Source organism: Sardina pilchardus, chromosome 19 (assembly GCF_963854185.1).
Source record: "Sardina pilchardus chromosome 19, fSarPil1.1, whole genome shotgun sequence".
Classification (NCBI taxonomy): domain Eukaryota; kingdom Metazoa; phylum Chordata; class Actinopteri; order Clupeiformes; family Clupeidae; genus Sardina; species Sardina pilchardus.
The window spans coordinates 12,867,843-12,895,807 of NC_085012.1; the positions used below are offsets into that span (position 1 = coordinate 12,867,843).

Consider the following 27,965-nt stretch of genomic DNA (forward strand, 5'->3'; position numbering starts at 1 on the left):
TCATATATCTACAACAGGATCACTCAGATCCTGATCCACATGCAGGAATTTGGTTTCAATCTCTCTAAAAGTGCAGTATACATATTTGTGTTACTGTCCGGTTTAAAGGCTGGATGTGTACATTGTATGTACCGCCGGTAGGCATAGAGGCCGTTCTGACATCTGACGTTCGACATTAACCCTTCTAACTCTAATAAAAGCTGCTAAAGACACTAAAACTGGGCTGGGAACAAGTTCATCATCTGTGTGAAAAACGCCATCTCAAACTTTAACTGTCACCCAAACTCACAACCAGGGCGTATCGGCCATCTATTTTTGTGTATAAAGGAAGTCAACTCATTTTACATCCATACACAATCAATTGACTCTTACAGAAGCTGCTTGTGTCTAACGCTGAATCGTGACACTGTAAATATCTCCCAATCAGATAGAACATGCTGTAGCAGGTTGCAAAAAGCAAGGCACCCAGGGCTCATAAACATTGTACCAAACATTTACTGTCTTTACAAAACAATAGAAAAAAGACACTTATCACTGCAGAAATATGAACTGTCTGATGGAGCGCTCAGGACTGTCTCCACAGTCCTCCAACTTTCTCTGGTTAGCATGCTGGATGCAGCTAATTGAACCATATTCCAAGCATCCTATTTACCCTATTTACGTGATAAAGAAAGACCTGGTGAACTTAGAGGTGTGTGTACCTCTTTCCATCAGTGTGCAGCCTAGACGCAGGAAGCCTAAAGGCACAGTAGTTCGCTAAATATGTCAACTCCTATTCTCAGATATGGGGAAGTTATTTTTCTCACCACAGTCAGTAACAGTCTACTTACTGTAAGTCTGATGTAAAAAACAGTGAAACAGTGATCTCTGAAACGACAGATCACTACAAGACTTTTGTGCTTCCCTCAAGGCCACAGGGTGTAGCGCTCCGTCCTGACAGGTGAGTGGCTGCTCATTATTTCTCATTAGAAGTATAATGTTTTATTGGACTACAAGGAAAGGCTACATCTTGAAAACCAAGTAGATGCATTTCTGAAAAGGATAGTTATACAGTAGACAGATTTATCTTCTTTTCTAGATCCACTACTGACACTAATAACCTGCATATCTCCTGCATATCTCCACTCTTGAGGGCCTCAAAATTGAGAGAGTTCAGAAGCATAAATATCTTGCCATCTGGTTTGATGGCAATTTAATTTAATCTTATTAATTGTTCAGTGCTGTGCAGGAAATGGATTATGAGGCCGTGCTTCTGTCAGTGTGGTTACATTATTTTTAATCCATGCAGCTACCACTACACTGAAACCACTGGACTCAGTCAGTCAGTCTGTTTATTACTGGTGATGCCCACAGAGGCCATTGTTGCAATCTCTAGATTGGTTGGTCCTCTCTGTCAGAGGGACATGTATTTATACATACATTTACATTATGTCTTTCCCTGAACATTATAGCAACTATGAGACAATTGTTTTTGCCATGTATACAAGTGCAGTTTTTCAGTTTAGTTAGTATGGTCTCTCAGATAATCAGTGAGAAGAAAATGTACTTCCTCTTCAAAGTTCCGTCTGCTGTACATTTACATTTAGCAGACACTTCTATTCAAAGCGACTTAAATAGGTCAATTGCAAGGGACATTGTCAGAGACTTTGGTTGGTAACTGCAATATGACAGTTGTTTACACATGTCCCACCCCTTCCGTTGCCGAAAGTAGACCTGTGAAAACATCGAGCCAATCTTGTAATCTCGCTGCTGGAGCATGGTTGGTGTCGTGACTGCACTGCCCAATAAGTGCTCAAAGTGTGTTGCAATGTAGCCACCAAGTGGAGGTACTTGCCTTAATTACTCTGATATTGTCCCCTGGAGCTACTGGAGCTCAGGTCCTTAACCATATGCTACCACCGATTCCCATAGATTTGACATCCCATAGAAGTGATGAGAGTCTCTATCCTGTTGATTTCGGTCAAGATGTTTTGGAGTTCTGAGTTCACTGTGTCAGACTAAAAAACGTCCATGCAGGTGCATCTCTGCATAAAAACTCAGAGGTGGAGAGACTGCTTTTCAATCATTACATGTTGATCTTCAAATCATCATTCATCTATAGAAGATTTGCTTCTTCGCTTTGGACAAAGGCGTCTGCTAAATAACCATAGCCATAACCATAACCATAGCCATAACCATAGCCATAGCCATAACCATAGCCATAGAAGATTAAAGAAATAAATCCAATTTCTGCTGGGAAAGGCCTAAAATATATGTGGAGATACAAAACAGTTTTAACAGTAGGCTATGACACCTGAACAATCTATTATACAAATGGAATATACTGTAGGTCTGTCTTTTATTCTGAAATCAAGCATGTAAAATGTGTTTGAATGGACTTCCAGATTTTCAAGGGGTTGAGTGAAGATAGCGCATTGAGCATTTAGGAATTACATACATTTTCTATATCTAAACAATAATATAAATGAATGACATACTCTGCACCTCACCATTTTGACCCCTCCCCTGTTCACAACTAAAAGGGGGTACACACATAAGGAAACATTCTGATTTTGCCCCGATTTTCCCCCTTCTGACCAAAGAAGTATATTTGGGAAACTGTGGCATGTGGTAACCCCACCACACACACAAGCGAAAACTCTCAGACAGAGAAGCACACATACACAAAGCAAGCACACAAATTCACACACCAATTTACATATAGGCTACATAAAAGTTGCAGCAGATGGAAACAAATTGACAAGCGTGATTCATTTTTGTGGAGAGGATGTGCAGGACTCCGTGGCAGTCATATTTTGTACCGTACATTTTAATTTTTAATCTGTCAGGTGAACTCAGGGAAAGTGGATCTGATCTATGCACGTCTTGGATTTGTTTTTTAAGTTGCTCTTGTTGTGCCTCCACACCTCTTATCAATATTTAATCACATTTGTATGATCAGTTTAAACAGGTTCTGATTCATGATGATTTTGTCTATGACCCTCTTGTCCTTCCTCTATGCAACATCAGCAAAAGGTTTGTCTGGTAGGCTATTTATATTTAGATGTAATGTCAGTCAGTAGACACTGTTATCAAATGTTTACTCACATTTTATGATTTTGACTGATATTTAAATGTTTAGTCCTACGCTAAATATATCTCTAACAGAGCCCTTGAAATTGAGCTTTGTAGCCTACAAGTGAAGTAAGGCAGAATTATGTTCAAGGAGAAATCTGGCGAGTTTTCACAGATCTCCATTTCTCAAGGTCACCGAGTACTGTCAGAAACAAAACAAAACAAAACCAATCGGTTTTAGCTAGCTCGATTTGCTACAGCCAGTTCATCAGTCAGGCAACTACAGTGCTGTACTCTGTGGGCATGTGCATGGGGGGCTCATGGACATGCAGTGTGCTGTAGCTGCCTGCCTGCATTAGCTGCTGGCTGTAACAACTTGAGCTTTAATCAGATACTCTTCGGTGGCCTCAAGAAACTCAAGAAACAAGAAAATGTATGCCAAAAAAAACCTTGACAAACTTCTTCTTTAATATTGTGTGGTGTTGGTGTATTGTCTTTTTAGGACCTGATTATGAATACTCAGCATCAATGCCAGAGAGAGTGGAAGCACTGGAAGGGTTCTGTGTGCTGATTCCCTGCACATTTAAGATCTTGTACCTTAACAATCAATTTGACACTGCTGGCCTAGTCAGTGCTGCATGGCTGGAAGATGTAACAGAAGGAAAAGCAACAGGCAAAACGGTTTTTAACAACGCTAACAATGCAACAAATGGATTTGACAGAATTGAGATTTCTGGGAATCTTCGCCTGAAAAACTGTACAACAGTTTTTTATAATGTTTCAGTTAAAAATACCAAGCAATACCACTTCCGAGCTGAGATATCTTCTTTCAAAGCAACGTTCTTAAAAAGACCTTTCAATCTTTTTGTCAATGGTAAGACATTCACCTCATAAATGTCAGCAGTCTGTGTTGAAATAGACTACTCAGCATAAATATCTCACTGTCCATTGAAAAAAAAGGTCTATGTATTTGAATCCTCCTGCAGCATATCCACTGAATCCACGGATATCAAAGTTGTCTGAGGTGTCAGAGGGGACATCCGTGACTCTGACCTGCTCTGCTGCTGCTCCCTGTCCCTCTCAGCCTCCTACCATCACCTGGTCTCCTCCCACTGGGAACACACACACTCACATACAGGATGAGGAGAATGGCAACAGATCCCTCACGTCTGTTTTGACCTTCACTGCTTCCCGTAGTCAGAATGGGAGAAATATCTCCTGCACAGCTTCTTACCTCAGACACAACAAGAGCCCTCTGCAAAACAGTACTGTGCAAACACTCAGGGTCCGGTGTAAGAATCACTCTTTTTTTTCTAATCGATGGCCGTATATCTGTTGTAAAGATTAATCATACTATCAAAGTCATTGGTTTTGCGTACAATTATTTTATTTCATAGAATTTATTTCTATTTATTCAAATTATTATATTTGAATGCATTTTTTGTTCTAAAGTAAACACAAAACTCTACCTCCCCCAGTCTCTCCTGCAGATGTGGTGGCCTCTGTGAGTCCTTCAGGTCCAGCAGTAGAGGGCAGTAGTGTGACTCTGACCTGTAACAGCAGTGAGGCCAACCCTCCAGTGCAGAACTACACCTGGTTTAGAAAGGACCAGAACACACCTATAGGATCTGGACAAACCCTTGCCTTCAATCTCAGCTCCAGTGATGAAGGACTGTACTACTGCAGGGCAGAACATCCACAGGGGGGAAAGAAGTCTGCTGCTGTGAGACTAGAGATTAAAGGTAGATGTTTTAAGAGCTCATTGTGACTGAAGTATTTAGGGTAACACTTTACTTAGATAGTCCATCCACATTTAAAGAAGAAATCTGGCAATTTTCACATAGATCTCCATTTCTTGACGTCACAGAGTATTGTCATTGTGCGAAAAAAAAATAATGAATCAATCGTCTTTACCTAGTTCCTGGAGTTGTTAGTTCCACGGCAGCTAAAGCCGCTAGGAAGCTATTCATGGGCTTCATCAGGTCCCTTTCCACAGGTGTATTAATCAAGCTCCATACATTCTGCATTGATAATCAAGGTGCTTGATTTTATACACCTGTGGAAAGGGACCTGATGAAGCCCATGAATATCCTGGAAGCATGTCTGTGGGCCCCCATGTTCATGCACCCAGAGTGTAGCGCTGTAGCTGTAGCAGTAACAGGCAATAGGGACAATCGTGAGAATAACTGTTCTACCAGAAAAAGAAATCATGCTTATGGAATGGTACAATAATTAGTAAAAACTAAGACAAGGGATCTGCCCGTTGAAATCTTTAGAATTCATCAGACATCATAGCACAGGTCCATGCTTTATATTTTCCAAGGCTTGTTGTTGTGTCAGACATTAAATAATATCAGGACAAGTTTCTCGCATTTTAACTAACTTATTGCCTTTTCTTCAAACATCAGGGCATTTTCCACTCCCGCTGGTTGTAGGAGTATGTGTGGGAGGGCCTCTGTTATGTGTACTGATATGGCTTGCTTTGAGGTGAGTCATTTTCTATGATTATCGATACATCGTTTTCAATAGCCTAAAATATCTACTTGATGAATGGAGGAGACCATGGAAAAGCATTTTGGTTATCTCAGTTATTGCATCTGATTTGTACACACAAGGTTCTGGATTCAAGGCCCAGTGGCCCTGTGTGTGTGTTTGTGTGTGTGTGTGTGTGTGTGGGGGGGGGGGGGGGGGGGGGGCAGTATTTGAACAACAGCATTTTGCCATCATGCCATATCAATTTAAAATGTAATTTAACATGGAAATAGCTCAAATTAAATAATAATAATAAAGACTTAAGCATTGGTCACCAAATACCCTAGCCATCAGAGGACAACAATTAGTAATTTGTAGCGATACAATCTGTCACATCAGGTAGGATGCTACATTGTTTGCAGGTAGGCCCACATTTAATTCTATTTTCAATGGCATACTCTATTCAAACCAGAGGTACCCTCATAATAGACTAAGTGTGTATGTTGTGTTTTGCAAGTTGATTTTAAAACCATATTAAATATATCTGTTTTCCAGACTAATAAAATCTAAAACACCTCCACAAGATGAACAGTGTACCCAGGTTTGTGAATGGGTCGCCTACAACATTCTATCAGTCTCTTTTGCATACACACACACACACACACCCACCACCACCACCACCACCACCACCACCACACACACACACACACACACACACACACACACACACACACACACACACACACACACACACACACACACACATACACACACACCACCACCACCACCACCACCACCACAATGTGTATATTTCTGTCCAAAGTGAACAAATAGTCAAAAATTACTGTTGACTGTCCTTCTTTAAATGCAGGACTCTGGTGTGTGTACAGTTGAGTCTGTCCTCACCAGCGCTTCCAAACCTTCAGAAGACCTACAGGATCAGATCCTGTACGGGGAGATTGATTTCTCCAAACGCCCCCTCAGGGGCAGCAGTAAGAGGACGGGGCAGATGCAGGGGCAGGAGCAGGAATCAGTGTATGCTGAAGTTCATCTGTCCGGCACAGACGCCCAGGCCAGGTATCAGGAAGCACCGGACACCGAGGACCTCTATGCCCAAGTGAAACGCAAATAGATGAGCATTCTTCAGAGTATTGAAATCAGAAGTTATGATTTTTATATTCGTAAGTAGTTTATGTCCTGATGTTCCTGTTATGTGTTCTTACACATACACTATATTGCCAAAAGTATTGGGTCACCCGCCTAGACCCCCATATGAACTTCAGTCACATCCTATTTTTAATCCATAGGGCTTAATATGACATTGGTCCACCCTTTGCAGCTATAACAGCTTCAACTTTTCTGGGAAGGCTTTCCACAAGGTTTAGGAGTGTGTTTATGGGCATTTTTGACTATTCTTCCAGAAGCGCATTTGTGAGGTCATACACTGATGTTGGACAAGGGGATTATTTAATAAGATCAGTGATTATGTGAATGCAAAAAACATTGCGTATTTACATCTCTTTCCAATTGTTTCAACACATTCATTTGTATTCATTCAAATTGTTTTCTATGTATTTCTTGTCTATACACATATTTGAAGGATAACTTAAATATATGCATTAATGAAACTCCAATAATGTCTGAATGCATTTTTGCCAACAACAAGGAGAGGGAGAGAGAGAGATATATATTAAGGGGTGTGCAGGATCAAGAAAACTGACAGCGTTCCAGCTGCAGGATTTTAGTCCCTTTGTGATCTCACCACTGGAGCACGGTTGGTGTCGCAAAGCCTTGCGCACATGCATTTCTGCCCAAATAGATGCCCAATAAGTGCCTGAAAAGCATTGCAATATGGCCACCAAGTGGAGGGACTTACCTAGAAGGACTTGGAGTTCTCTGATCAGTTCAAGCAATCAGATAAAGCCCCATTAAGCAGCAGAATGACAGGGTGGGGATGAGCAATAACAGCGGCATCAATGAGATTATCATCAAGAAAAACAATATAAACTTGCTATAAGCAATAGGAGGAGCTGAGGAGAAATGCGATGACTGCTGTCAAAAGCGACCTTCCACTTTGCATCATAAGTTAAGAGGTTAATGGACAAAGTATCTGAGAAAGTGACAGACACCTTTGTTTAGGTAAAAGAAATTGAGCTCCCTGTCTCCTGTGGGTTTGGTTGAGTCTAATCAGTCCTGGTGTGTGAGATTAGCATATCTCTGTGTGTCTGGCAGCACCAGAGACAAATTAACTCCTGCACAATATAGTTCATATGCACAACATAAAGTACCCCCCAGGCCACCAGCCCCCTCTCCCTTACACCCCTGCCTTCCCCACATAACAACAAGGCATTCCTCTCTCCGTTTGTTTCTCGGAACGGTGAAAAGGGCACTGTAAAGCTCAGAGGCCCAGAGCAAATACAGCCGCTGAGTCAACTTTTCAGCAGAGCTTTTGTTGGACGCTCTGTTTCTATCTTCTGTTCTGCTGTTGCTCATGTGGAAATACTGTATTGGACGAGAGTCTGTTGGTTTAAGAGACAGTGTGCCTTCCACAGTAGGCTACACTTACCCCACTCCCCCACCTCCCCCAACATTCTACATAAATTGCATACACCATATTGCTGCAGTATGTAGCAGTACACCATTGGAAAACTTACATGACAAGAGTGTTCATATACAATCTGTATAGTGCTTGCATTCTCAAAATAATATTACTACTGTATGTCTCAATCTAGGGCTGTCAAATTAACTGATTAATTTTGACTAATTACATTTTAGAAAAATTAACTGATTAAAAAAAATAACGCAGATGAATCGATTGTGACCTTTGACCCAGAGCCATTCTAGTCAGTTACCATTAGACTGTAAAATAAAGGAGAGAGAAGGGAATGTGCTGCCTGAATCATTGATTGGAACATTTACTTTGAAAAAAAAGGCCTGATGGTGCTGATACAATTGAAGTGTTGATTAAAATAAAGTCCTCTGCCTTGCAGCAAGGAATTTGCATATCACCGGAGTTTGTCAACTCTAAGGTACCAAATCAATGCAAAGAAACAGTGTTGACATTGAGGCCCTGGTTATAACTGTGGCCTGAAATGCCTTGTATGTGAAAAAAAACTTCTTCCCGAGGCACTTTTGAATTTATTTCTTCAGCATATTAGGTCATATTATAGATTGTTATGGCTATTATTTGAACAGTGAAAGTAATAATAAAAGAGTTTCTGAACTTTAATGTCACTAATGCTGATTATTCAATGATGAAATATTTAAAATGCTTTAACAGCAAAAATTCCATATGCGATTAATTTAGATTAATTAATCACAGAGTATGTAATTAATTAGATTAAATTTGTTTATCGATTGACAGCCCTCAATCAAATTTAATAAAAAAATGTCCTTAGCTCCGCCTTAGGTTCTTCCCTACCTTCTAGTTGCAACATAGATGCAGCATGTTGGGTCCATAACAATTCATAGAAATAGAATATTCATGCTGTTTTATCCAAGATAAGTTGCAGAATAGTCCATCTTATACACACCAATCAAACCAACAAAACAAATGCAAACATAGAGACTTCTGTGGAATTATTCCATATTGTGTCATAAATCAGAACCCCTGACATACAAAATACCAATTATACAGCTTCAGAGTGTTACCTTTCATTTGAGACCATGATTATGCATCTACACACCATGGTGTTCATATACAGTAAGCCTTTTATTGTCAGTATGCATTTTGGGTAACTAAAAGTCCAATGGGGAGTCTCAATAGGGCATGTTGCCAAATGCATGGACACACCTTTACAAACAACTACGATCTACTAATCTTTTTTTCTATATTGATCTACTATTACACACAGCTTCACAGGACCTGTTGCTTGGGCTCAGTTCTGTTTCTCAATTGACTTAGGGGGTTGGAATGTGGTCAGTCCAAAGATGTTGGTAACCCTATGGGAAAAAAACTGATTCTAAAAATATTATAGCCTCTGTAACTATTCACGCGGCACGCCAGTACATCGCATATTAATTCTGATTGATTTGATGCCAAGACACACAGCACCACACCTTATGTGTTCCATCCCTATACCAGGGCTAGTTGTGGTTAGGCCTGCAGTCCGTATTTTATCTGTGAGTACCCACTAGACCTTTTCCCACTGTAAATAGTATCGAAATGCACAATTGTCTGCAGAATTATGAAGTGCCAAGCTGGTATCATAACAATGTAACAAACTGTCAATGTGCATTCTTGGCCTAAATATTGTTCTCAGAATGTATTATCTTTGCTATTTATTGATGACTTTTCCAGTAAAAGACTAGGTCATATTGCGATGATGACTCACCAAAAAAACAAGCCAACAGCAAGTGGCGTAAGAGCAAGTTAATCATTGGGCGGTGGGTGTAGGTGGGAGTTTGTGTGTGGGTGTGTGTAAATTGGGTATTGGTATCATCAGGCTGTTGACATAAAAGTGTGTTCAGTGCAGAGGAGCAGCACTGGTGTGTGACTCTCCCCTGCAGACAGGCTCAGTAGAATGGCCCTCACTAGGATCCTGATTGGAGGGCTGCTGAGCTGCCTCTACACTCTCTGCTCCTCCACAGCAACACCAGAGCCGTGAGTACAGCCCTCTCGGCCTCTCCACACTGCTCACCCCTCTTAATATCTATGCATTTCAGGCATTTCATAGCATTTGACATGAATGAAGATCTTCAGTGTTACTATACAGTACATACTCAGAACTTAACGCAAGCTATACACACACAGAAAAACTCCATAGGCCTAGAAGTCTTTAGCTGACATCACAGCTTTGGCTTGGCTTGGCTTGTACTGAACGAGGCGAATATGCAGGAGATGCAAAAATGAACACACATTATCATGCTGTAACGATAATGCTAACAGCTAATGAATATGCTAATTGAGGTTTAAACCACTGAAGTTTAATAATGCAATGGGAAAGAATTCCACTCCATCAATTGTACATGTATTTACTCCTTAGGTCATTCCTGGTGACCTTTCCTGCCCAGATATGGTCAGGGTCCGAAGCCAAACTCTGTGCCAGCCTCCTGAGTCCAAACGAGACCATGCTCATGTCCATATATCTGACCGATGGAGACGAGAAGAAGATGCTTCACCAGGAAACATCAGACAAGGACTTTCACCGCTGCTTCCAGTTCCGGGTCAGTATGATGATCTCGACTGACAGAGGACCAATGTTCAAACTATTTCAAAGCTTTCAGTTACACCCAGAATTAGAGACAGTCCATGCCTCACTAGACTCCTTCCAAATGTTTGTGTAGATACTGCTTTATCAGACTCCTTAATGACTTTTTCCAAAGGGTCTGTGTAGCTACCTGACTAGACTCCAAAGAGTTTGTGTAGATACTTCACTAGACTCCTTCCAAAGGGTTTGCATAGATACTGCTTTATTCGACTCCTTAATGATTTTTTCTAAAGGGTTTGTGTAGCTAGCTGACTAGACTCCTTCCAAAGAGTTTGTGTAGATACAGCCTCACTAGACTCCTTCCAAAGTTTTTACTGTCCAACGTGTTACAACAACACGAAGCGTACTGTAGTTCCTTTTTCAATTCGGCACAACGTTACAGAAGAAAAACCATGCTAACAAGATATAAACTTATTCCCACAGTACCTGATAGACCACTAAGTAAATCTCTCATGGAAATGATTTTATAGATTTAGGTGAAAAGTGTACACATAATACATTTTGGTCTGTACCATGAAGGGAAAACTATTTAGACTATCTATATCCCACCTTCCTCATTAGTAGGCCTACGCTGCCCATGCATAATACATTGAGTATTGGTAAATAGTGTAGGCCTATATGGCTAATACCTTTTTGGGTTAAACCATTCAGGGAAAACTGATTCAACCAACTAAACCATATAAACAAGGACAGTATAAACACCTCTTGGCCTAGGAACTAAGTTCAAGCACCAGATATGGCCCCCTGCATAAACGGGGCTATACAGATCCACGATTGCCTCTATCTCTGACTCTCGCCCTGGTGTACACTTAACAGGCCCCTTTGATGAAAGAAGGATCTGTACAGAAACTCACAGTAGAGGTCAAAGGTCAAACATCTTACTGGACCTCAGAAAGTCGGGTGAAGTTTAGGCCAAAACCAGCTCCCGTAACCTTCATCCAGACAGATAAACCCATATACACCCCAGGCCAAACAGGTATGTCCACACTGCACAATGCCTCACTATATAGCGATAGAGCTCAATAACTGATCTAAAACTAAGCTAGTCTGTATTGTATTACCTGCGGTTAATACCTGATCCGACCGCATCTCTCTCCCTCACTTACTTCCGGTCACTTATGACTTATGATCTTATGTGTCCATAACAAACATGACAGAACACGTCAGTAACATTTCCCTGTGCAACTGGTCATAAATGGTCTTTAGAACATGACTGAAACATTTCCCCATTTAACTGGTCCTCTAAATTAACTTTCCCACAGTGCATTTCAGAGTGGTCACCATGGACACTAATTTCATTCCACTAGATGAGATGGTGAGTATTTCAAGATTTTGGGGTCATTAAGTATTTCTAAAAGAGTGCTGCACACAGTTTTTCTTTTTTGGTCTCTTGCAAAAGTGAACTTGTAGATTAATTTACTGTCTGTCTCTCTTTCACAGTACCATACGGTGTCACTGACAGTAAGTCAACAGTCTGATTTGCCAACATAGTTTCTCAAGGAAATAAATCATGATAAATAATACCGGTCATTAGTGGTCCTGACAGTAAACATATTTCTGACCTTGAACAGGACAGTCAAGGCAACACCATCGGCCAGTGGCTGAATGTGACGTCGGAGCGTAAGATAGTGCAGCTGTCTCACAATCTAAACCCTGAGGCATCCCAGGGTCACTACAGGCTTTCAACACAAACAAAAGACCGCCAAGAATCCCACAGGTTCCAGGTGAAAAAATATGGTACGTTTGGCCAGAGGTTTAGCATCTACTTCTGCTAGTATGTACAGTGTGTGTGTATGTATGTATGTATGTATGTATGTACTGTATGTGTGTGTGTGTGTATGTATGTGCAGTTGTGGCCATAAGTTTACACACACATGCTAAAGCTCACTAAAAAGAGGTATAAAAAAAATATATTTTGAAAATAGATCTTAATGCCTTAATTTAAAACAAAATTAGGAAAATCCAAGCTTTAAGGACACCAATTTTTTGTGAAGTAATAATGTATCTTAAAAAAAAGAAACAAATGCTCTTCCTTAAAATACAGCGGCCATAAATATACAGACCCCTATGTTAAATTCTCATAGAGGCAGGCAGATTTTATTTTTTAAAAGCCAGTTATGTCATGGATCCAGGATACTATGCATCCTGATAAAGTTATCTTGGCCCAAATGAGAGGCACCCTATGCCAATCGCTAAGCATGGCGAAGGGTATGTGATGACATGGGGCTATTTTAATTAGCCCCATGTCATCACATACCCTTCGCCATGCTTAGCGATTGGCATAGGGTGCCTCTCATTTGGGCTTTTATACATCCTCCCTTGCTCCTCGGGCCTCGATCCTCACTGATTTACATAAAGAATGATGAGGCGGCAACAATGGGATAGTCTCCAGTGTTAGTTATAGATCAGTGGGAACGCCCCTCGAGGATCGAGGATCGAGGAGAGATGTTGAGAGGCACACATTGTGTTTTTTTTTAGTTAGCCTATTAAGCTGATTTGATTTGCATTGAGCTCAGTGAGCATCAAACAGGCTAATAGCTAGCTGAACAAAGAACACGACCACCATGATTTTTTATACCTCTTTTTAGTCAACTTTAACATGTATGTAGCCTAAACTTACGGCCACAACTGTATGCATGCGTGGATGTATGCATTAATGCATGCATGTACAGTATGTACATTTAACAAATTTAACACAAATATGACAAATGAACCTATTGCTTTAACTATGGAAGCACTTTGTTTTCATGAATTATGAATCATTAAATAGAGTTTTGTTTGGATGTGGATGGCATGGGGTCATGAACATGGCAACCATTTTTATGTGAAATACAGAAAAGATAAAAAGAAGGATATGGTGCTGGATGTTCGGTAATGTCTGAATTTTGGTGCAGGGTGTTCAGAGTAATGTCTGTGATTGTTGGTGTGCGATGTTCAGTAATGTCTGTGGTGGATTTGTGGTTTGTCATGTTCACCATGTCTAATTGAGAGTCTGTCTCTTTACTGTGTCCTCTATTGGTCAGTTTTACCCAAGTTTGACGTAACAGCTAAAGTCCCAGAACAAGTAAGCGTTGGGGCAGAAGAAATGACATTGGAAGTGTGCGCAAAGTAAGTTAGTTTATGTGCTGCTTTTTGTTCATATAGTGACACAACACTGTAATGAAATTACTCTGTTGATTATCAATATAGAATAATGTCCAGTGACAAATTTCCCCTCAAGGGTTAACCAGAAGTTTTACACAGCTTGCATCAACTGACATGTTTTGTGGTCTTAAAGGATATTCAGATGTTTTAATGTCTATGCTGTGTCTGTGGCCTGTGAAATAGCCTACGCTGTTGTTGTTCTCAGGTACACCTTTGGCCAGCCTGTCCCAGGGACGGCCTCTATGTCACTGTGTCGAAACCCTGGTACGGACTATTTTGGGGGTGAGATTGACAGTGGAGAGCTTACAGAAGGCATCTGTCTCACACACTCAGCTGAGGTAAGGAAAATCATTACACCTGAAGAGAGAGAGAGAAACAAAGTGATGAAATGCACACCCAAAGGTGCAGATTAGAATGATATCAGAAAAGAATGAGTAGCCAGATGTAATTAATAGAAAAAAGACCAAAACAGTCTGCAGCTACTCTTTAAATTAACTGTGAAGAGAGACCCAAAATAAGGACTTTTAATGGATCTTTATTTCAGTCCTTTAATTTTAACGTTTGCGCCCACATCAGAGACAACAATGACAAAAGAATAGACTGCACACACATTTTAGGGCATACAGTATGAATAGATGTGTGGCGCTGGTACATTCAAACAGACTCCCGTCATCTCTAACTCACTCTACTTCAGGAAAAAACCTAAGCTGTGTGACGGTCATTTCAGCAGTGCGTTTGTCTGATATCCGCAGATGAAACCCTCTGGCTGTGCCTCTTTCATTGTTCGTGTGTCTGAACTCACTCAAGCTCCCTCTGCAAAGAAACTGAGGGACGTCCTTGCTTTCAACGTCACTGTGGCTGAAGAAGGAACAGGTGAGTCACTATTGGTGGACTAGAGACATATCGGATCTCTGTGCTCATCTGATAGTTTCATTTTTTATTTATCCTTTATTTTATCAGGTGAGTCCCAGATCCTAGATAACTGCAGGGTTTGACGTTTTCTTGTATTCTTCAGGTATAAGTAGGTCAACAGAGAATTCTATAACAGTGCAGTTCTCCATTGGGAATGTCACATTTGAAGAACTACCCACTCTTATTGAGGAGAAAGCAGTTTTGAAGGGCAAGGTGAGTCCAGCCAATTGCAAATTGCATCACATTACAATACTGTATAAGTTCACATTAACCGGCAATCACAACACAGTTTAAATACAAGTTCATCCATTTTACATTATTCGTAATGTACCTGATTCTCTTATCCAGAGAGTACAGTGAATTAACCACAGAGATATTCTGGAGCAACTCAGAATTAAGTCCCTTGCTCAGGGCCACAACCCCAGCAACTAGGCAACACGTTACATCTAACTGTAAACACACGTTTGGGACAAACAGGGAAAGATTCAAAAGTTCTGGTCCAGCCTTCACTACACTGTGTGCTTACACTCTCTGAACATCTTCTTCTTTTTATTTTTATGAAAGGTCAGAGCAAGACATTACAATGGAACAGGAATCGCCCATAAGACTATCCACCTGATGATGCGCCAAGCCCCCACCTATGAGTCCAGCCTGCTCCAGAACCTGACCACAGACGCTGATGGACTGGCCCACTTCTCTCTCGACACGACTCCTTTCCCCGGAGACTTTGAGCTCATCGTAAGTTGTCTTGTAGCGCCCATTTACACCTCACTCATCATACGCTCTGCGTAAAAAGATGAGCAGAGTCAACATAACCCATTCGAGCCACCAAGTTTACTACCGGTATGCATAACCTTAACACCACGCACAAGCTATGTCGAGACTCGAGGGTGATAAGCTTTTTATACAGTAGGCCTACAGGTGATGGCAGTGCGGAAGAAGACATACTGTATCCAATCTTGCCACCTCCCTCACACCACTCTTTTGCAGAATGTAGCATGCTCTGTCACCCTACAGTCATATCCGCTACAAGAGACAGTGGCAAAGCAACATGGCTGCCATTCATTTTCAATGGGTGTGGACGTTTTACTGTGACCAAAGCAAAGTGACCATTATGCTGCTAGGGGCCAAAATAGATTAGAAGACTATTCATGCAAATACTCATTGAAGCAACATGGAGACTGCCAGTCAAAGTAAAGGTAGCATGGCGTATGTTGCTTGAAACTTCATACAAAAAATCATGGACGGCAGTATTTCTATTTGAAACAAATAAGTTCAGGATTTGTGTCCTTATATTGTGCGAACATTAGCAATAAATGAACATGTTTATTCTATTACATCTAAAAAAATATATCCGTGTCATAGCGCATGCTGTATCAAATCATCTAATGTCTGTGAGCTTACTGTGTCGTCTGTGCTTTCTTCCAAACATACGTCTTAGTCAGTGTTGGGAAGGTTACTTTAGAAATGTAATGTGTTACAGTTACAAGTTACTCTGTTTAAAATGTAATAGTAGTGTAACTATTTGAATTACTTTTTCTGAGTAACGTAACTAATTACTTTTGATTACTTTTTGATTACTTTTCTGATTTTTTAATGATATATATAGTGCCCAAATCCATGCGAAGATTTCGGCCTTGGTCTACAGGCTGCCGAGCAGTTCTGTACAAGCGCACAAGGCAGCAAGGGCATTCAATACATGAATTAGCATCACATTTTTTGTGAGGATAATATAATGATAATCATAACACGTTTACAGGCAGGCATGTAGGCCTACGCTGATGGCGCTGTAGACATGATAGAGCCTATCAGAAGGTCCCGTATCAAACTATGGCTGTGGTGGGAAACAGTTCTTTTTACATACAATATTCTTTGCAAAGTTTTGCTGACAATATTGAGATGTAATTCAAATTGTAATTTTGAAAAATTTCAAAAGTACCTGTAATTGAATTACAATTTTTTTCTACAGTAACTGTAATATATTACTGTTACATTTATTTTGTAATTAAATTACGTAACTCAATTACATGTAATGCGTTACTCCCCAACACTGGTCTTAGTCTGCTACCACTCTGTAAAGCTCAACGGACAGAATCTGCCTGATGGATTTCATTCCTAAGGTCCAAGAAACTCTTGTTGAACAGCTGAACTAAAAACCAATGCTCACAATACTTGCTGAACAATCAGTATTGATCAGTCCATGGTTCACAAGTTCAAACCACCCATGTCAAACATTTACTGGAACCACAACGGCAGAACTCAGACCCACAATCAATTTGCACAAACCTCTCCTGTACAAGAAGATCACCAAAACCTTATTCACGAGATGCATCCTTCATTGTTCCTTTCTTTCAATCTAGGCTACATCTTGGGATGTAATTAACGTGTAAGCCTCTGCAGTCTGCACTACATGTGCTCCTCTCCATCACAATTAGACATTGGAAACTGGGCTGTAGTACTCTGGTAACCCAACGCCAGTGATGGGCAAGCTACTTAGAAAATGTAGTGAGCTGAGCTACCAGTTATATTAAATAAAGCTTAATTACACAAAAGCTTCCTGAAGACAAAATGTAACAAGCAAAGTTACATAAGTTTCACAAATGTGTACTACAGTGTACATCAGAAGCTACTTTGTAATTTACAAAACAATGAACCAATAAAGTGTACCAGCTTTCAGTCAGTGTTATGGCAACATAACAGGCTCCGCGTAATAGTGAAAGGAAGGTAGGGAGTACTGAAAGAGTGTGCATGTGTTGCCCAAATTAGATATGGCCCATTTCTTAACTTTGCAGGATAAACTGCCAGCTAACTTTTTACTGTTACTCAAGCTCTTAACTCAAACATTATATTCAAAGTACAGTAACAAATGCACATGCTATGTAACCTATGAATGCATGCATGTTTTGATCTTCATTGTTGGGTGGATTAATTGCCTGTATAAACTTCACCTCTTGATTATCCCAGTTTCATTCCACTTGGCTGAAGTGTTGGTGCTACATTTAAGAGTACAAAACCCATTCAGTTTATCTTAACCACGAGCAAGTTAAAACTAATACATACAATTTTGACTGCCTATTCTATAGACTTTGTTCAACAAAACTACACAGTATACTACCACCAACATCTTGGCAAGGCACGCACAATTTTGCTTTATCTCTGGCATGGAAAATTAGTTTGTCTTTCAATACAGAATATACTGTAGCCTAAATGATTCATATATTGTATAGGCGGCCAGAAGGATGCTCTGGAAAATGTAGCTTCTGTAAAGCTACTGCACTACAGGGTCAAGAAAACAGCAATTGAAAAGCTACATGGTTAATAGCTACGCTACCACCAAGCTACTGAGAACTGTGACTAGTTGCTACAAGTAGTGAGGCTACTGCCCATTACAGCCCAATGCTAATGTAGCTCTGACTGTAATTTGATTCATGCAAGATAGATAAATGGCAACACAAGATCCAGTCATTGAAGCCCTTGCCATTGTTACTGTTAGGTTGTCACCGAAACCTCTGCCATTGCTGCTACCCCATGAGACAATTATAGACTAATAATTGAGACTAGTCATAACTTGCTTTTACCAATGCTTCAAGCTTATCACTAATCATGTCACTGTTCCCAAGGCAACCGACTCCATGGAGGACCATGTGCCATACCGCACCCCTTACCATGATTCAGTTTCTAAGGCGGTGTCCAGACAGAAGCCGGCATCACCAGACACTCCAACATCCAGCTCTCTCAGTATCAACGAAATAGGTGATCCTCTCCAGTGTGGCAAAGACATACCCGTCACCATTAAGTACACCTTCACTGGGGAGACTTTCAGCAGTGACTCTGTGGATGTAATTTACATGGTATGTGGATCACAGATTGCATTCCAGGCATCTAAACTCTCTCTTTGGTTAGATGTCATTACAGGTGTCTTTGTTTGTTGCAGGTTGTATCCAAAGGGCAGATTGTTCATCATGGCTTCGCTAAGGCTTCAGTGAAAGGTTCCCCACCAGTGACTAAGGGTGAGGTGTCCTTCCAGCTGTTCGTCAGGGCTGAGAGGGCCCCTTCAGTGCACGTCCTGGCGTACTGTGTCTTGCCCAGTGAGACGGTCCTGGCTGATAGCAAAACTTTCTCAACGGAGAAGTGCTACAAAAATAAGGTACCTCAGCATAGCGTTGGGTTTTACAACTGTAAGGTTTTATTTTTCTATTTCTACTTGTACACTGATTCAACTACTGTACTTTCTGTGCTATCTCTCTATCTGAAAAAGTATGTCTGCCTTCAGATTTTTCTCTGTAAAAGTCAGATTATATTGCTGGTTCATAAACCGCAAACCTTTTTTGACTTGTTTGTTTGGCATTACAGGTGTCTGTTCAGTTCTCCCCCCCTAAAGCGGTTCCTGGGGAGGAGAGCTCCCTGCAGCTCTCAGCTCAGCCTGGCTCTCTGTGTGGCCTCAGTGTTGTGGATCAGAGCATTTCTATCTTGGAACCAGGAAAGGGCCTAAACACAGACAAGGTTGGGTGCATTAACATCATAAGGAACCTGATACAAACAATGCAACTTGATACATTAACATCGTAACAAACCTGATACAAACAATGCAACTTGATACATTGACATAATATTAAACCTGATACAAACAATGCAACTTGATACATTGACACCACAACAAACCTGAAACAAACAATGCAACTTGATACATTGACATCATATTAAACCTGACACAAACAATGCAACTTGATACATTAACACCATAACATATTAAACTTGATACAAACAATGCAACTTGATACATTGACATCATATTAAACCGGATACAAACAATGCAACTTGATACATTAACACCATAACAAACCTGAAACAAACAATGCAACTTGATACACATTAACACCATAACAAACCTGAAACAAACGATGCAACTTGATACATTAACACCATAACAAACCTGAAACAAACCATACAACTTGATACACATTAACACCATAACAAACTTGAAACAAACAATGCAGCTTCATACATTTCCTCAAGCTTAAAGGTGACATAGAATGGAAATAATTTCTTTCTTGGTTTTCATGAATTATGAGAGGTTATGCATAAACAAAGAGCTATCATGAACATGAGGCATGGTTGTGCCCTCCTTCATATGAAACTCTTGAACTTAGAAATAGACACAAAAAAATGGGCAAATTAGAAAAGAGCCTGCTTGTGTGGTCAGACATCGCAAAGCCATTGAAGTTCAATTGGGGTTGCCAAAGAGGACGCCATTTAGTCAGAGAACACAGTACTCAATTCATCCATTCTATGTCCTCTTTAAACTTTATCGTGGCCTTCACATTACCTTTACCCTGTGGCTGCAGATTTTCAATCTACTGCCTGGCTTGGAGTCAAGAGTGAGTTACGATGTGGAAGATCCCATGGAGTGTCTTCCTGTGAGGCCGAGGAGAAGCATTATGCCAGGCCCCAACTCACAGGACGGGCCCACTGCAGCTTTCAAGGTAGTCAAATAAGCCGTATGGTATTGTCTCTCCATGGCTTTGTGAAATTACCTGCGTTTTATCATAAATACATTGTAAAACCAAACTGCTACTTGTGTACCTGACTCTGTGTTTTAAAAGTTTCAAAGCATTTTTATTTGTATGTTTACTATTTTATTTGTATCAGTGTTACACCAAACTGTTGTAAAAGCACTACTGCATCTGTACCTGAATTTGTGTCCATCAGAGGCTGGGACTGAAAGCTATAACTAACCTGGTTGTGAAGAATCCCGACTGCTTATTGTTTAAGGGAGAGAGATACGAACGGCATTTTGGTAAGGCTGAATTTCAGTCACTCTTTAAGCTGATCATGTAATTGTAAAGGGGGAGAGTTGTCGCAATATGCCTGAGTGGCAACTGGTTCATGAGACGTTTTTTTTTTTATTAAGGTTACCATCGACACCACGTCGCATATTCTGAAATGGACATGGCCATGCCTATGCTTGAAAATGGCCCAATCCAGACGGTTCGTACGGTATTCCCAGAGACGTGGATTTGGGACCTCGCAGAGGTCGGGTTAGTGGCCATGAATCAAACCTTTTACATCACTATCCACGACCTTGATATCAAAAAACTGCACACTTCTAGACAGAGAGTGTAGCACTGTCTGGTCTGCTGGAGATACCTCTCCTGCACAGTCTTGTTCTGACCTGTGTGCTCTCTTCACAGGGTGTCTGGAGAAGCACAAGTCCCTCTCACTGTCCCTGACACCATCACCACCTGGGAGACTGAGGCCTTCTGCCTGTCCCCTCAGGGCTTTGGTCTGGCCCCACCAGCTAAGCTCACAGTTTTCCAGCCCTTCTTCCTGGAGCTCTCCCTGCCGTACTCCATCATCCGTGGAGAGACCTTTGAGCTCAAAGCAACAGTTTTCAACTACCTGTCCAAGTGCATCATGGTATTACAACGAATCATACTCTGAGAATAAGCTGATTTCAGTTTAGCATTAATTAGCCTTTTCTTTTCTTTTTTTTTTCAATTGCTTGGAAAGTGTTATACATTATGTGTGTGTGTGTGTGTGTGTGTGTGTGTGTGTGTGTGTGTGTGTGTATCTATCTGTGTTTGTGTGTTAAACATCATCTCCTCTCTATAGCTTTGAGTGTGTGTTAAACACAAGCCCCTCTCTCTGGTAGGTGACAGTGACTCCAGCCCCTTCATCAGACTTCACTCTGACCCCCTCCTCTGATGGTCAGTACTCCTCCTGTCTGTGTGCAAATGGGAGGAAGACCTTCAAATGGACCCTGGTGCCCTCTGTGCTTGGTGAGTAGCCTAGCGCTGAAACAGGTATAGGAAAGTGGGTAACTTAATTAAGACACTGATGCAGTTGAGTTGAAGGTGACCTTGGAAACTTGCCTGACAGGAGAGATGAGCGTGACGGTGAGTGCTGCCGCTGAGCCGTCCCAGACTGTCTGTGGTAATGAGGTGGTGACGGTCCCAGAGAGAGGCCGCACAGACACAGTCACGCGTTCCCTCAAGGTCAAGGTAAGCCTGCCAATACGCTTCAAAGGAACACGACAATCATAATCATAAACTTACTCTACCCCAGAGTTAGATAATTGGATACAGAGTACAGACCCTTCTCTGTGTGCGCAATAACCTAGTCTGAGACTGTTAGCCTAGCTTAGCATAATTAACTGGAAGTGGGTTACACCAGTTAGCCTTTAGCTCCCTTTTAGTAGGCCTACATTGCCTTTACAAATGTCACAAACTACCGTATGAACTTGTTTAGCATCTTCCTTGAACACTGAAGCTTGAAAAGTCGGAACAGGAGCAGAATTTTCTCAGAAATGCTTATGGTCTCTTCAATTCTGTTCCCTCAGGCTGAAGGAACTGAGAAGTCTGAGAGTTTTAGCTGGCTGCTGTGTCCAAAAGGTGAATGGGGCTTTTGTTTTCCAGTTTTTATGTAATTGTAAAAAATTGAAAAATATATTTATTACAATCTGTTTCTCACTTCCACATACCACATAAGAAACTTCTGGCCATCATCTATTTGCATGAATCTGGTATGTATGTTTAATCTTATTTCTGGTTTTGTATACTTACAGTTTTATATTGTTCCAACAGGGGGTGCTCTAACAGAGGAGGTGGAGCTGGAACTCCCAGCAAATGTAGTGAAGGGATCAGCTAAAGCCTCAGTGTCTGTGCTGGGTACATCCTCATATCCTAATCTGATTCCAATAATAGTGCTTATTCAGTAACAAGGTTATATACAGTATCAAGTGTTTCTGATGTACACTTTATCTTGCAGGAGACATCCTGGGTCGTGCTCTGAAGAACATCGACAGTCTTCTGCAGATGCCTTATGGTTGTGGAGAGCAGAATATGGCCATCCTCTCCCCAAATATCTACATTCTGCAGTACCTACAGAACACTGGCCAGCTCACTGCAGAAATTAAGGAGAAGGCTACCAATTTCCTCAAGAATGGTGATCCATTATTGTGCTTTTAATAGCCTAGTGAAGTGCAGATATCAGTCTTCAGAATGCGTGCCCCCTGCGGGGTATTACATCTTGCTCCAACTCTCTTAAAAATGGACATCATTTAGTTGGTACCATTCAGTTTCTGTCTTGTGTTATATCAATCCTATCTTCCCCGTTTCCCTAGAATAAGCCAATATTAACCAGTTATATTGCTATCAACCAATTACAAATGACAGGATACCAGAGGCAGCTGAACTACAAGCACCATGATGGAGCCTACAGCACGTTTAGAAGTGGACAAGGAAACACATGGTGAGTAAACCACAGTTAATAATGTCATAGACACCCATAGATCACAGACTTTGGACTTAAACCACAGGTCCAACCTTATAAGATCACAGATTCTACTGTAAGAACAGAGCTCCTGTTCTTAGACCACAAGTCCTACATTTAGACCACAGATTAGACCACAAGTCCTTAGGTCCTGGTCTTTGACCACAGCTCCTACCCTAAGACCAAGGACCACATCACCTTAGGTCCTGGTCTTATTCTACAAATTCTTAGGTCCTATACTTAGAGCAGGCCCTTAGGTCCTGGTCATGAGGTATGAGAATGTTCCTTCTTCATCTCAAATCAAACATCTTTATGAGGTATGACAATGCACCTTCTCCATCTCTAAGAGGTAATCATCTCTTCCTTCAGGCTGACTGCATTTGTGTTGAGATCCTTGGGTAAGGCAACATCCTTTATCTACATCGATCCAAAAATTCTTACGAGTGCGAAGACTTGGCTTGATGGAAAACTGAGACCAGATGGTATTTACCATATGCAGGGGAAACTTTTCAACAACAGAATGAAGGTATAGATACTGTACATCAAATGTTCTACCAATCAACAAAAATGAGTGGTTTTAGGATGGATGCTGAATTTAAAGTCGGGTTTGTTCTTCCTTTGTAGGGGGGTGTAAGTGATAATGTAACAATAACTGCATACATCACTGCATCAATGCTTGAACTGAACATGTCTGTCACGGTAGGTAAATCTGTTTGCTGGTCTACATACATGAACAAACCATCTGACGTATCAGAGGTTTCATTCAGACACTTCTTCTGTTCGATGTCTGGTTTAACAGAGGTGTTAACCTTGGACTACAGTAGATTGTTGAATAAAAGTATTTAATTTTCTACTTCAGGAAGAAACCTTGAGGTTTCTAAAGTCCTCCGTCAGTGACCTCTCCAACACCTACACCACTGCTTTATTGGCCTACACCTTCAGTCTCGCTGGAGAAGAGAACATCCGCGCTCAACTTCTGAAACACTTAGACAGTAAAGCAACTTCTAGTGGTAGGACACATTTTTACAGTGTACCTGAACAGACACATGTTTACAAATAGTTGAACCTGCTTCGTTTATCTCATGTGGCTCATGTCTTCTCAGGGAGTCTGCTGCACTGGTCTCAGTCCTCATCAAAGCGAGCTGATTCCCTGGCTGTGGAGACGAGTTCTTATGTGCTCTTAGCTGTTCTCACCAAACCCACACTGACTGCTGCCGACTTAGGCTATGCTTCCAGGATTGTCAACTGGCTGGTGAAGCAGCAAAATCCATATGGAGGCTTCTCCTCCACACAGGTGCTTCATACACATTTCCTTTTTAAATGTCATCTGTTGTGCTAGTGTGTCTGGTCTTTCCTCCAGCTTTAGTATTTGCCCACACTGAGGGTTGGGTTTCTATTCTCTCAGGACACAGTGGTGGCACTGCAGGCTCTGGCTCTGTACGCCACCAAGGTCTTCAGCCCACATGGCTCCAGCACAGTGACAGTGCAGTCAGCAGGTGGCGACAAACACCAGTTTGATGTGAACCAGCACAACACACTACTGTACCAGGAGTCAGCACTGCAGGACATTCCTGGGAAGTACAGCGTTGAAGTGAAGGGCTCCACGTGTGCTTCTGTTGGGGTCAGTGTGAAAGATCATATTTTACTGCGTTTTTAAACAACTGATGGTTGATATTCTGGTAGTAGTATTTATATCACTCTCTTCTGTGACAGGTGGCTCTTTTCTACAACATCCCCACCCCCACTGAGCACTCAACCTTGAGCATTAAGACTCAAATCAAGCCTCTAACTGAGGGAGAGTGCAACAAGGCTAATGGACAGGCTTTCAGCTTAGACATCACAGTCCAGTAAGTATCCTTATACCCTTTACTCACTTCAAGTATATACAGGAACCAATATTAAGGTAGAATAAAGGTGAAAGGTAAAAATGGTTAACTATTTTCTAACCAGGGTAGTTTTCTATTTCACTGATGTCTTTTTCATATAATACTACCTGTTCTTTTTAAGATGGATTTAGAGACACATATATGTATCCTTTCTTGCACAGGTATGATGGACCACAGGAGAGCACCAATATGGCTATAATAGATGTGAAGATGTTATCTGGTTTCACACCGGACTCTGCCTCTATTGAAAATGTAAGTCATCCATCCTAACCCCCTGGTCAGACTAGCGACAAAGGTGCATTCATTTTCAACCAGAGTTGATGTTTTACAGCTGACGTTTAAATCTACAAACTCTTATTCTTGTAACTTGGGCTGGGAAGTTATGGATGTGTTTCTTACCGCGACTGAAAAGCAACACATTCCCATGGTTTTGCAGGATACTGCTTTAATTTATTTATACTTAATTCACTCTATTTAGGAGGTCTATTCCTTTATTCCATATTATTTCCATGCGGTTTGAGGTTTTATCACTGAAAACGATTGTTTCTGAAAACTTCTTTTTGAGCACACTGAGGAAGGCGCTAAGCCGAAACGCGTCTGTGCAATAAAAAAAACACGTTTGAATGCAAAGTGCGACCTTTTTTCCTTTTCTTAGTAAACATATAAGTTTGGTCTAGCACTCTCAAAAGCAAGCCAAGAGACTGAGTGAAGCCTGCTCCTACCATACGGATTTTCTGAAAACTTCAGCCAAAGTGGATATGTGGGAAAACTCTGGTTTCACTTTCATCAAGGGAAACAGCATTTTTGCATTGTGACATGTTGTTCCCTCGTCTGTTTGATATCTCTGTTTGACCGCCTGTTTGCTTGAGGGGAACAAAGGAGGGGAAATATCAGTTTTTCTCAATAGCATACATACCCTGCTACGAATTTCGTTGTCTTAGATTTCGCTATCGGATGTTGTACAAGCTATTGACGGCACAATAACTTTAATAACCAGTAAACAATGTTAAGGCATTTGTGGAGAAGTAACAGTCTTGTCTACCAGCTTCTAATAGCCATACAGTTACTGGAATGTTCTTCCTCCAGTGTTGCCTGTGTGATCATTTGATCAAGAGAGAGGAATACTGATCCAGAGCAACACTGATGTTGAATCTTCAGATTTTTATTTTAATGTCGCAAGGCAGCCAACATAAGGGACTAACTTTTCAACGTACTACCATGTTTTGGTCAGAGTCTTGTATGTTTAATGCATTAAAATAAATATCTGAAGTTTTAGCATAATTGGTGCTCCAGTGAACTCTCTCTCTCTACATTTAGTCCTCTCCCGTTAATGCACCAGATAGTTAATCACAGTAGCACGGAGGAACAATTACTTTTGTGACCATAGTATGAGCTATTAAATAACCTCCTGTAATGGTGCTTATGGCTCATTTATCTTTCTAGCTAAAGGGCAGCATATTTGTGGACAGAGTCGATAACAAAGATGACCACATCCTGGCATATTTGTCAGAGGTAAGAAAACATATCTGTACATAATTTAGACTTTCCTCACAGGTTTACTCAAAATGGCAAACATTGTCGATCTGATTATCTTTTGTTTCAAAAGGTTCCAAAGGGTTTACCTACCCTGTACAAACTGACAATTCGACAGGATCTCCCAGTGAACAATTTGAAGCCAGCAGTGGTCAAAGTGTATGACTACTACCAAACCAGTAAGACTCTCTTTTAAACCAGTATTACATTTGAAAACACATATGGAAGATACAGTGTTGTTTGCAGCAGACTGATCATGAAATCTCTCTAAATCAGGTGAGCAGGCTGAGGCAGAGTACCACTCCCCATGTGCATAAGAAGGCTTCCAGATATATTGAATCTGCATGTGTGTGTGTGTGTGTGTGTGTGTGTGTGTGTGTGTGTGTGTGTGTGTGTGTGTGTGTGAACTTGGCTATGTTTTTTCTGTTGAGATCCAAGCGCAAATGACAATCCATTAAAGAAATTATGATGAATTTCAATGTTATGAGTATGTGTATGTTGACAATATATAAATAAAAAAGTCCATACATTTTTGCGCAGTGACACAATTTGTTTTACTTGCTGGTGTAAAGGGGAAATCCAACAAATTGTGGGATGAACGACTGTTTTCAGACGGATGACACAGTCATAGGTAAAGAGAGAGTAAAGGAGAGGGCTCAGCACACATCCCTGTAGTAAACCGGAGGTGTGGTTATCTAACCTGACAGACTTAAAGGTAGGGTAGAAGATCCTGGAAAACGATTCCAGCAAAGCTGCATTTTGAAAATAAAGTCAAAAGTCCCAACCCCTTTCTTCAGACTTCCCCCGAAGTCACGCCTCCAGAGTACAGGAACGTGCAATGCTTGTTCACGAGTGGGAGGGAGGAGCAGATTGCAGTTTGATAGATGCATGAGAATCCAATCATCGTTAACAGTCTGTTCATTATGATTGGATTGTGTTTTTCCTGGATTGTTCGTTCTCGAGACTACTAAAACTTTTCATTTTTGTGTCAAAACTTAATTAATTGGTTGCATGGGGGTGTGAAGAGTATTTCAAGCAATATGTTAAAAAATGCTCCAGAGAGCATGCTCCAATCATCTCCTACCCCACCTTTAAGTCTGTTGGTTAGGCAGTCCAGAATCAAGTTACAAAGGGAGGTATTGATGCCCAATTCACTGAGTTTGGTGATCAGTTTGGAGGGGGTGATGATGTTGAATGCTGAACTGAAGTCAATGAACAGTATTCTCACATACAGTATACTGTACATTGCTATTGTCAAAGTGGGACAGGGCAGACTGAAGTGCTGTAGAGATGGTATCCTCAGTGCTCCTGTTCGGATGGTAGGCAAATTGGAAGGGGTCCAGTGAGGGTGGTAAGCAAGTCTTGAGGTGGGCCAGGAGGACCGGCCTCTTGAAGCATGATGATGGGGGTGAGTGGAACTGGACGGAAGTCATGAAAGCTTGTTGAAGTGGAGTGTTTTGACACCAGCACAATGGGGTTGGTT

General features: G+C 41.1%; 2 protein-coding genes across 4 annotated transcripts; both read left to right on the top strand.

Moving 5' to 3' along the window:
* Window positions 1-3,582: 3,582 nt before the first annotated feature.
* LOC134066554 (sialoadhesin-like) lies at window positions 3,583-6,784 on the top strand. Its single transcript, XM_062521919.1, has 6 exons — window positions 3,583-3,928; window positions 4,041-4,346; window positions 4,533-4,796; window positions 5,463-5,541; window positions 6,082-6,127; window positions 6,398-6,784. The coding sequence occupies exons 1-6, from the start codon at window positions 3,583-3,585 to the stop codon at window positions 6,656-6,658; spliced, it is 1,302 nt and encodes a 433-aa protein (XP_062377903.1). The 3' UTR covers window positions 6,659-6,784.
* A 3,192-nt stretch (window positions 6,785-9,976) lies between these two features.
* On the top strand, window positions 9,977-27,011 carry LOC134065699 (alpha-2-macroglobulin-like). 3 transcript variants are annotated; one of them, XM_062520703.1, is made up of 35 exons: window positions 9,977-10,129; window positions 10,512-10,692; window positions 11,553-11,712; window positions 11,999-12,051; window positions 12,177-12,197; window positions 12,308-12,473; window positions 13,760-13,844; window positions 14,086-14,218; window positions 14,633-14,753; window positions 14,896-15,005; window positions 15,357-15,530; window positions 18,413-18,643; window positions 18,727-18,939; window positions 19,146-19,295; window positions 20,138-20,275; window positions 20,502-20,589; window positions 20,704-20,830; window positions 20,984-21,209; window positions 21,445-21,571; window positions 21,672-21,793; window positions 22,132-22,183; window positions 22,376-22,459; window positions 22,560-22,736; window positions 22,967-23,042; window positions 23,433-23,589; window positions 23,688-23,762; window positions 23,923-24,073; window positions 24,167-24,357; window positions 24,469-24,684; window positions 24,777-24,910; window positions 25,111-25,201; window positions 26,393-26,461; window positions 26,556-26,661; window positions 26,759-26,827; window positions 26,858-27,011. In XM_062520703.1, the coding sequence occupies exons 1-34, from the start codon at window positions 10,050-10,052 to the stop codon at window positions 26,797-26,799; spliced, it is 4,326 nt and encodes a 1,441-aa protein (XP_062376687.1). In that variant the 5' UTR covers window positions 9,977-10,049; the 3' UTR covers window positions 26,800-26,827; window positions 26,858-27,011. The 3 variants fall into 3 exon arrangements, with proteins under 3 accessions (XP_062376687.1, XP_062376689.1, XP_062376688.1); XM_062520705.1 differs by having other exon boundaries at window positions 26,759-26,826; window positions 26,861-27,011; XM_062520704.1 differs by having other exon boundaries at window positions 26,759-26,826; window positions 26,865-27,011.
* The last annotated feature ends 954 nt before the right edge of the window (window positions 27,012-27,965 follow it).

What these genes read in the sequence shown, in the direction of transcription:
- LOC134066554 (XM_062521919.1), top strand. Translation starts at nt 3,583, where the DNA reads ATGCCAGAGAGAGTGGAAGCACTGGAAGGGTTCTGTGTGCTGATTCCC. An exon ending in TGTGAGACTAGAGATTAAAG is followed by an intron (nt 4,797 to 5,462) that starts GTAGATGTTTTA and finishes TTCAAACATCAG; the next exon opens with GGCATTTTCCACTCCCGCTG. An exon ending in CTGATATGGCTTGCTTTGAG is followed by an intron (nt 5,542 to 6,081) that starts GTGAGTCATTTT and finishes TCTGTTTTCCAG; the next exon opens with ACTAATAAAATCTAAAACAC.
- LOC134065699 (XM_062520703.1), top strand. Translation starts at nt 10,050, where the DNA reads ATGGCCCTCACTAGGATCCTGATTGGAGGGCTGCTGAGCTGCCTCTAC. An exon ending in ACCGCTGCTTCCAGTTCCGG is followed by an intron (nt 10,693 to 11,552) that starts GTCAGTATGATG and finishes TACACTTAACAG; the next exon opens with GCCCCTTTGATGAAAGAAGG. An exon ending in AGAAGTGCTACAAAAATAAG is followed by an intron (nt 18,940 to 19,145) that starts GTACCTCAGCAT and finishes TTGGCATTACAG; the next exon opens with GTGTCTGTTCAGTTCTCCCC.